At 37.1% G+C, this 10,152-nt stretch overlaps 2 protein-coding genes across 2 annotated transcripts; both read right to left on the bottom strand.

Annotated features, from left to right (window-relative positions):
* Positions 1-3,907: 3,907 nt before the first annotated feature.
* LOC107427928 (uncharacterized) lies at positions 3,908-7,660 on the bottom strand. The gene is made up of 7 exons (XM_048480084.2): positions 7,348-7,660; positions 7,181-7,221; positions 6,412-6,469; positions 5,704-5,797; positions 4,882-4,966; positions 4,736-4,801; positions 3,908-4,214 (listed from the first exon to the last, which is right to left on the bottom strand). Exons 1-7 carry the CDS (start codon positions 7,454-7,456, stop codon positions 4,101-4,103), a joined length of 567 nt encoding a protein of 188 aa, XP_048336041.1. The 5' UTR covers positions 7,457-7,660; the 3' UTR covers positions 3,908-4,100.
* Positions 7,661-7,883: 223 nt separating this feature from the next.
* Positions 7,884-9,884, bottom strand: LOC107427918 (ribonucleoside-diphosphate reductase small chain). Its single transcript, XM_016038325.4, has one exon. The coding sequence runs from the start codon at positions 9,326-9,328 to the stop codon at positions 8,117-8,119; it is 1,212 nt and encodes a 403-aa protein (XP_015893811.1). The 5' UTR covers positions 9,329-9,884; the 3' UTR covers positions 7,884-8,116.
* Positions 9,885-10,152: the final 268 nt, after the last annotated feature.

Genomic DNA, 10,152 nt, shown 5'->3' with positions numbered 1-10,152 from the left:
GTATAGTGAAGAAATTGAAGCCCTTAGTCGCTATATTTCCCATCTTCAATCTGAGGCAAATCAGATTAAGGGGCTTCTACGTGTTACCAATGACAAGCTGATACTTGATGCAATTCCACCAGTGCTGTTGCATCTGAAAGATGACGAATCGAAAGCATCCATGATGATGATGGCATTGGTTGAAGCTGAAGGAGGCCATGACGAATTCGAAGTGAAGACGAAGGAGGCAGAAGAAGAGCAAGTCTGTTTTTACACATACGTGGAAAATGTTGGATTCAAACTGATGCGTTACGCGGTCAAATTTTCCTACTTTTTCCCGGAATTCCAAATGGGCTCTTTGGACACTAATCGCTGGTACAGAGGTATGAGCAAAGTACTCAAGTCTTCCTCCAGCAAACTAATGGAAATGGAAAAGGAAAAGGAAACCACCAACGTCTCCGAACGCTTTCACTGGGAGCTTATCATGGAAGGCAAAAGTGTAAAACTTGGTGATTTTGTGATGCTTAAAATGGTTCCTTCTATACTGGAATACGGTACAATCTTGTCGTTCTTGGATCACAAGAAGGATGGCCAAGTTCTGGTGCTGACCCATGAAGTCATACAGCTTCTGCAAGCAAGAATTGAACTCTGTTTGGAAGAAGTAAGGTGCATCTTTGAGTTTCTGCAGATGCCTTTCGTGACCCAGGACGAAGAAAACAAATGCCAAGAATTTGTGGGGTCGATCTTACCAGTAAGCTTTTGAAGTGGAGTTCTTGATGTCGGGAATTTTGATTCGCAGAAAGAAAGAAGCAACCCAATAAGCTTTGTTTGTTTTTCTTGTTCAAGTACGGACAAAAATGATTTCTTGTAAATGTTTGAGACTTTTAGTTGTTTTTTGTAATCAGGGCCAGTGAATAAGAACGGTATTTTTGTAAGCTTTTACATGGGATTTTTTGTTGTAATGTTTTAGCTGTTCCTAATCGTGTCTTTGTTAATGTTATTGGGGCTGTCCACCATTGCGCAGACACCACGTCGTAGGAACAGCTATGTCTACTCTCTAGCTACATCTCCACCGATGTTCAGTAATAGAACATGCATGTCTGTTCTCTAGCTACTGTCTTACCTCGTTGTTCAGTAATAGAACCACAAAACTCCACCGATGTATGTGTGATGAAAGAATATGGTGTCTCGCCTTCTTGGACCAAACACTTAACCATCAATCATCATGAATACATCAGAAAATCATTGGGATTCACCGCTACTGGTAAATTCTGATGAAGAAAGTTCTTCTCCCAACAAACTTGGTTTTGTATGATCCCAATAAGAACAATGAGTCAAAGGGGTACCAATGAATATATTTACCTCCAGTTTGTTAATCACCTTCAAACTATATTTCCGATCAACCACAGATATTGATGCTGCTGAAGATCAAATTACAAGATTATGTTTACTTGTTTACTATTTTAATTTGTTATAATTTGGCTAGATTTGAATACGTACACATTATATAAAATATGTAGAATACGTATATATATCAACGAAAATACGTATATACATCAACGAAAAACCCTGACAAAAAGGAAAAGGAAAGTAGGAGATAAAAGATATAAAAAGAGAAAATTGTATTCCAATACTGTCTTTCAGAAGAGAAGATTGTATTCCATTACTGAATATAGAAAACACATTGAGAAAGATTCAGCTCTAAAAAGGCGGTTTACCCGGGTGGAAGTCCCTGAACCTACCATCGATAAGGCTATTGAGATTCTGAAAGGTTTATGCATAAGGTATGTAACACACGACATTGTCAAGTCTGCAGAGGAGGCTTTAGTCGCTGCTGCTCGTTTGTCTAGTCAATACATCAGGTAAGGCAATGGGGAATCAAATTTCTATTATCATTTTCAGATTTATTGTTTCTATTCCTATCAGCCAAATGGTTTTCCATATGATTTTTAGGCGTTCTCTAAGAGACATTTCTGATGTACGATTTAGAGATCAGTTTCTACCTGACAAGGCGATAGACTTGATTGACAGAAGCTCGTTCTAGACTTCAACTAATACAAGCACATATACCATCTAAGATTCAGATTGTCACAAGACACTCATATACAATATTTGGTATCTTCACGGACAGGAATTACTGTTGAGAATGTTGCAAAAGCTGAATCTATTAAGCTTCTGAGCATGGAAAGTATACTCTACACAAACGACTGATAGGACAGCATAAAGCAGTTGAACTTATAAGCTGTTCCATTTGTCATGCACGATCAGGCATAAGAGACCCAACTAAGCCAATTGCAAGTTTCTTATTCACAGGTCCGACTGGTGTTGGAAAAACAGAGATGGCAACCACATTGGCAGCGGAATATTTTGGCTCAAAGGACTCTATCATTGGGCTTGATATGAGTGAATATATGGAGAGACATGCTGCTTCCAAACTCGTCGGTTCACGTCCAGGGTATATTAGACATGATGAAGGTGGCCAACTCATTGAATCTGTTCGTCAAAGGCCCCATTGGTTGATCCTATTCAATGACATCGAGAAGGCACATAGGGCTATCTTTAATGTACTGCTTCAAATTTTGGATTATGGAAGGCTGACCGACAGCAAAGGCCAGAAAGTAGATTTTGGTAACACCTTCATTATATTGACTTCAAATATTGGAGGGTGAGTGATTAACAAGGCTGCTGGTGATGACCCTGGTGAACAAGCGAAAACAGAAGTGGCTGAAGAACTGAAAAAATATTTCAGGCCTGAATTTTTGAACAGGATCAATGAAGTGGTGTTGTTTCATAAATTGAGCATCAATCAGCTGAAGCAAATATCATACATTACGCTTAAGATGTTTGCAAAAGACTGAAGACAATAAAGAAGATACGATTGAATGTAACTGAGGAATTCAAAGAGAAGTTGGCGAAGCAAGGCAACAACTCCAATTATGGAGCGAGGCCACCGAAACAGGCCATCATGAGAAACTTGGAATATTACTTGGCAGAGAAGATACTGAAAGGAGAAAGATCCGGTAACTCTTGGCATTGACAAAAATGGAGAAGTGAATATGTTCTAGTTATCCTACTTTGTTCGTTTGTCTGGTGTGCTAAGTACCTATGAAAATAATTACTTTAGATGAGTAAAAGTTTATCGATCTTAATTTTATGAAGTCCTAATGGTTTTTGTCTAATGATTACCCAAGCCATTAAATGCTATTATGGCTAATATGAATGGTAAAATTAGTTTCCTAACGCTTGCAATATCAAGTTGGAACTGTATTGCAATAGAAATCCCTGCTATATGTACCTATGCTGGCCTAAGATCAAGAAGCCTTGCTATAATATGACAGAAAAGAAACAAAATTACAAAACTAGCCTTTAAATTGACCACTCCATAAGTAAACGAAGTTAGCTTGGCATTCTAGATGATATAAACAAAGATTATGAGCCCGGAAAATTTGAGTTGTAAAATTTTCTAAAACAGGCTGAACAATATTGGCCTTCCTATCGGGTCTTTTGGAAGAGAAAAGAAGCAAAATACAAGAAAGAGAGAAATAAGAAGCTGGAAATGTAAAAGTTAGGCAGTGCAGAGGTCGGAAGCTAGGGACTAAAGGCTGGCTGTGAGAAAGGAAAGGAAGCTAGCAAGTATCTACATGACCATTATGATGACCCAAAAAACAAGCATAACTAGTTTACATGAGAAAATTGAAAATAGAAATACTGCCCATCCCATGTTATATAATATATTAATTCACCAACATATGAACTTTGGCCTGCAAGAAGCTAATTGTTTCAAGAACACACCAGGATTAGGAGGACCTAGTTAGTTGAGTAGAACTTTGATTTATAAACAGAACTAGTTTCAGTCAATGGTGGTAAAAGCTAGAAGGAACTAGTTAAGATAGAATTCATTGTAAAGCTTTATATGAAACTTCTCCAGTTCAATGCCCTTCCAACAAATTCTAACTGAAATTTAAAGGAATAGAAATAGTAACAATAAATGCGTCGAAAATTCATACAAAGGTTAAATTTTGTTCAGCATGTTAAGACGAGAGATTGCATAGAAAACGTGAAAAGATTTTGCATTGTGAAAGACAGACGACATCCCAGCAATGAACACCTAAAATCTCAATCTACCCTGGCCTGAAAATAGGTGACACCCTTCGTTGTACAATCTCCTGAATCTGATTGGATGTCAAAACTGAAACCCTGCTGTCAAAGTTGGAATTTTCCAATTGGTGACGCAACTGAAAGAACATAAGACCTAGTTAGAGAAACATATATTGCAGAATGAACTAGAAAATGGATTACTGGACAAAAATTTATGCAGCTAAGTAGACTTTTTTGTTTTTTGTTTTTTTTTTGTTTTTTGAGCTTCTTGATGAACCAACAGTCAAATCCTATAATCAATCAAGGAATCATTTGTGTGGCTCTTGTGGAAAGTGAAACCATACACCTCGATATGGGCAAATGCAAAATAAATTTAACAATAAAAATAAATAAATCCAAAATGTGATGGTAACATCATATTTTTTTGGAGGATGTGACCTTCCTCTCTGCCTAAAAACACACATCACTTAGCAAAATACAATTTATAACATCTCAAAAAAAAAAAAAAAAAAAAAATTTCATATTGACAACATTATAAAACAAGTTAAAAGGCTTTACACTCTGTTTATTTATCCAGATAAATAGAACCAATTTCTCTTTTTATTGACATCAAAACACATTCTGTGCTAGCCGAAAAAGATCATACATTAGCATGTACCTTCTCTAGGATTGTAGATTGATCATCCAGGGCAAACTTGCGCATATACTTTAGCATCTCAAGTTGCTGAAAGGGAATCACTTTACCGCTTTATAAAAATATTCACCTTCAGCCAATATCTTTGTCAAAATGCATATGTACAGTACCTGCTCCTGTAGTTTTTCTTGACTACACATTCTTTCAGCAAATTCATCTGGTTCAAGTTCGGCTTCATCACAGGCCACCTCTTCCCTGTTTTTTTATAGATAAGTACCACAAGCAACATCAAATTAGTTTATATCATATATCTTTTCATTTTTCTTTTGTCACTGCAAAGAAATAAAATTTGAGTTTTTATTCAAATAAATGCCTACCTCGACTCAACCTTAGCCTTATCCCCCACCACCTCAGATAAGACCAAAGGTTTATTAGATATCACCATTCAACCTCATAAAACTTATTAACTATATGTCCAAAAATAGAAAGACAGATTAATAAGAAAAAGCCTTCTGTCAAAAGTAAATAGGAATTTAAGACAGAATGAGCTCTCATGTCGTGAGTCAAAATTAAAAAGAGTTGTGACTATAGAAACAACCTTCACAGATAAAAGAGGAGTAAAGGTTAAATTTCTCAACCATGTCCAATTCAAATAATGTCATCTCTTCGAAAAGGTTATGAGAATTGAAACATTAAAATAGAAATTTAGCAGGCTGTAAAATCTGGCCTCCTTAAAGTGGCCATTATTCCAGAACTCAACAAACAGTTGGCTTCATTCATGATCAAATAACTTATAATATCTATTCTATCTGACCTGACCATTGCCACCAAATTTTGTATGACCATAAATGGGTCAAAATGGGTACTTGAAAGAATATAAGAGCTTCAAACAGAATTATATGTTAAATAGCTCCAAATTTATTTGTCACTTTTCAACTTAACAAGCGAAGGAAACACACACTCACAGAGAGAGAGAGAGAGAGAGAGCTTACTTTGCAACAAAATTATAGAAATGAATCATCACTTCCTGGTCATTCTCATAAGCCGTGTTCACCTTTCCGAGGCAGGATAGACCAAAACTAGGATCTGTAACAAAGAAAAGATCTAGTTTTAATAAATTTAGACCTTGTAAACATCGTATATAATTCTCCAAACGCCCAAATAGAACCTGAATGATCTGGCTTTAATTACTAATATTGACTAAAGTTGCTGTAAATACAATTGGCTGCATATATACAACTAAGGGCTTCTGGTCTCAATGTAATGAACAAATTGCATAAATAAGTGCAGCTTAAAAAGATGAATATCATAATTTAGGATGTTCCAGCTGAAAATTTTCACCATACTTCAAGAAAGCCCAAGTGTTCTTCATGGCCTCTGTTATACATAACTTTTCCAACCTATAGTTTAATTCATTTAACATTTTTGGTTTCCTTTTTTTCTTGTGGCCTAATAATTCAGTTCAAATTACCACTAGAAAGGTAAAGGATGGTAGTGCAGCAACTCCTTACTGACTAAGTGAGAGAGAAGCAAGCAAAAGAACCTCATGTCAACAAGACTATTAAGCCATAAAAACTGCTTAAACAACCTGATTAAATTTTAGTCAAGGAAAAAGGCCAAATGCATAGTTTGAGTACCTAAGTTTTTCATTTGGCAAAAAGATAAGTATTCAACTTTGCCACCAGCAAGGACAAACTTACCAATTCCCATTTCTAAAAATATCTCTTCCTGGATGGCAGTGGTTACAGCTACAGCTTCCTGCAGATGCATCAAATTTCAGATATTAAAACCGAAAGGAATGCATAGAAATGTTAGTAAGCAAAGTTCAATAAGTAAACCAAGAGTCAACAGAGTGGATTTATTTGTCACAAAATACACATAACTATACTCGTTAAAAGACTCCCGGCCATCAACTGTAGACTTTAAATAATTTTCAAACAGGAAAAAATAAAGGGCTTAGCTCTATACCTAAAAAGCCAAAGCACGCATATCAACATGGATATGAAACCCGATCTAAGCAACAAGATTCATATATGGATAATTATTTATCTGAGAAAGACAAATTATATCTATGAATTTATAGTAGTTATTGATAAAATGACATCAACTGAGACACACACTTGTACCATCAGAAGTATTTAGTATGGAAGCAAGAGGTACAGGAGATCGTAGGTCACATTCAATGAAAACAAAATTTTGTGTATCGTAACACCGATAAAAAAAAATGCATGGAATTAATGCACCGACATATAAAGTGAGATACCATAAACGCCATTATTCCCCAAAACTAAAAGCTTATTTTAGCTCTAATTCCAACTATATAATACATTGTTCTGCAAATATTGAAAACTTCAAAGATTTCAAGCAAAATCCCCTTATTTCATTTTATTCTTTTTTTTTTTTTTTTTTTTTTTTTTTTACACTCCCCACCGAAAACCCCAAAAGGAAAACTGTAGAAGTGCGATTCACCTGCTTGTCCTGAACAGCATCAGCAATTCTTTTCTTCACGTCTTTGAATTAGCAATCAAACCCCACCCACCAAAAATTTAAAGCTAGATTAGGAGACGGAACCCAACGAAGAAAGCAAACAGAAGAAGAAAAAATTAAACCAAAAGAGAGAAAAATCAGAGAGATACCAGGTTGAGAGGTGAGGAAAGCAAAGCGACTGAAAAGATGGAGCAACTGTTCTCTGGACAGCATTTCAGAGCTCTGCAACTCTGCTATGGCTGTAGATGTGGCAGACATTCTTCGAATGGCAATCAAAACCCGACCCCAGAATGAATATTGTTTTCCCAAAAAGCTTCTTTTTTTTTTTTTTTTTTTTCTTTTTTTCTTTTTTTACTTTTTCTATTTTTCAATTCATTTCAATTGTCTCTTTGCCATTTGAAGGACAGAAAACGCATTGTGGACACACCCAGACCACATCTCTTTCCCATTAAAACCCTATCTATCCCTAAACTAAATCCCCAGCCCCTTCAAAATTTGATTTAGTATGCAATTCGCTAAGTAAAATGTCCATTATTTCACCATTTTCGATACCGAACACTTTTTCTTTAACCTTTATGTACATAAATTAATAGGAATTTGCAGTCAAAATCCCACCTTTTTTTTTTCCCAAAAATGAAATTATGCAAAAAATAAAATAAAATAAAAAGAAATTGAACAAGAGCAATAAGGGAAATTATCAAATTTATTTACTTATATACTAGTTATAAAACTATAAATTAAACAAAGATATTGCGGAAAGCAAAAAGCAAAAGAAAAAAAAAATACAAGTCAGATTAAAAAAGTTAAAAAAAATCTAAAAAACGAAATACAAAAATATTACACAAAAAAAAAAAAAAAAAAACCATCTCTGTGTGTGCCCCTCTCTGTCTCTCTTTCTATCGAACAACCCCATCATATTCAGAAATCTTCATCCATCTTGAACACGTGGGTCCCACCATCCCCATTGATGCTGGACATAACCGAAGCTTTCTGATACTCTCCGACCCTCTTCTCGAAGAAATTTGTCTTCCCCTGCAACGATATCAGCTCCATCCAATCAAATGGGTTCTGAACATTGTAAATCTTCCCGTACCCCAAAGCACCCAGCAACCTATCAGCCACAAACTCAATGTACTGGCTCATCAGATCACCGTTCATCCCCACCAGAGCACACGGCAACGCGTCGCACACGAACTCTCTCTCTATATCAACCGCGTCGCGAACGATTCCCTTAACTCGTTCCTCGCTCAGCTTCTTCCTCATCAGCGTGTAAAGCAAGCACGCGAAGTCGCAGTGCAAACCCTCGTCTCGCGAGATCAACTCGTTCGAGAAAGTGAGCCCGGGCATCAACCCGCGCTTCTTCAGCCAAAATATCGCGCAGAAGCTCCCCGAAAAGAAAATCCCCTCCACGCAAGCGAAAGCAACCAAACGCTCCGCGAACGATTCGGTGCCGTCGATCCACCGGAGGGCCCATTCGGCCTTCTTGGCCACACAAGGGACGGTCTCGATGGCATGGAAAAGCCGGTTCTTCTCGACCGGGTCTTTGATATAGGTTTCGAGCAAGAGGCTATACATTTCGGAGTGGATATTCTCTATGGCAATCTGGAAGCCATAGAAAGCGCGAGCCTCTGCGACCTGAACCTCCTTCATGAACCTCCCGGCGAGATTCTCCAAAACGATGCCGTCTGAGGCAGCAAAGAAAGCGAGCACATGCGAAATGAAGTGCTTCTCGTCGGGGGTTAGGTTTTCCCAGTGACGAACATCCTGAGAGAGGTCGACCTCCTCGGCGGTCCAGAAGGAGGCCTCGGCTTTCTTGTACATTTCCCAGATTTGCGGGTATTGGATCGGAAACATACAGAACCGGTCTGGGTTCGGAGCCAGAAGTGGTTCTTCAGGGTAAGCAGGCATTTTCGATTGGTTTTCAAAGAACTGGAAAAACTTGAATGCAATAGGGGAAATTAGGGTTTTTATTTTTGGGATTTGGGCTTGGAAGATGAAGAGGGTTTGAGTGGAATTTATACAAAAAGAATTGGTGGGAGAGAAGAGGATTTTTTTTGAATTGAATTTGGGAGCGCGTGATTTTGAAAATTTTATATTTTTTTCTGAGAAGCTTGCGGGAGAATAAACCATGAAGAAGGAGGAGAAGGGTAGTCCGGGAATTTCATTAAGATTTCACGAGAAGGAAGCCAATCCCATTCGTATTTTGGTTGGACAGGAATTTGTTTGGTTAACCTATCGAAAAAGGGTGCAACGGTCATTTTGAGAGAGAGTTCGGTTTTACGGAAATGGGTTTGGAATTTGGCGGGAATTACAGGAAAGGAAGCTGCGATATATTAAGGATGTAAATTTATTTAGGAGGGAGGGTTTTGTTAGGAAAGTGACGATGGATGGTGTATAGAGTAAATATCTTAAAATTATTATTTTAGGGGACGAAGCTTGAGAGGGAAGCTTTTTGAATACGATAAAAAAAAAATTTGATTTTAGGAAAATCCTTTTAGGATTTGGCGGGATCTTTTCGTGGGCGCCAATTGGAAAACGCAATGTCACTTTTCACTTTTCGGATTTTTAAAATATAGGAAAATGCCAGCGTTTAGTCGTTTGTCATGAGTTGGCCACTGATAAAAGTGGGGGGTGCTTATCGTGTGTATCTTGTGCTTGCACATATCACAGGCACATGTTCCAACCATCCTCCCACACTGCTCCACGTGTTCCCAATATCCCACAACGCTTTTTGCAAAATTTGTACAAACTATGTAAATCTCAAAAATGAGTATTTTCTTCTTTGAATTAGCATCCTTACTTGTTCTTTTTTTTTCTTTTTCTTTTTTTTTTCATCCTTGGTTGGACTTGTTTTTCAAATTTCAACTGTTGATTTTCAATACAATGGATAATGTAACACCATTTATAATTTAAAAAAAAAAATTCAAAAGGATAATCACATTCAAATTAGACAT

The sequence above is a fragment of the Ziziphus jujuba genome, chromosome 9 (assembly GCF_031755915.1).
Source record: "Ziziphus jujuba cultivar Dongzao chromosome 9, ASM3175591v1".
Classification (NCBI taxonomy): domain Eukaryota; kingdom Viridiplantae; phylum Streptophyta; class Magnoliopsida; order Rosales; family Rhamnaceae; genus Ziziphus; species Ziziphus jujuba.
This window is presented reverse-complemented; position numbering and strand designations above follow the sequence as displayed.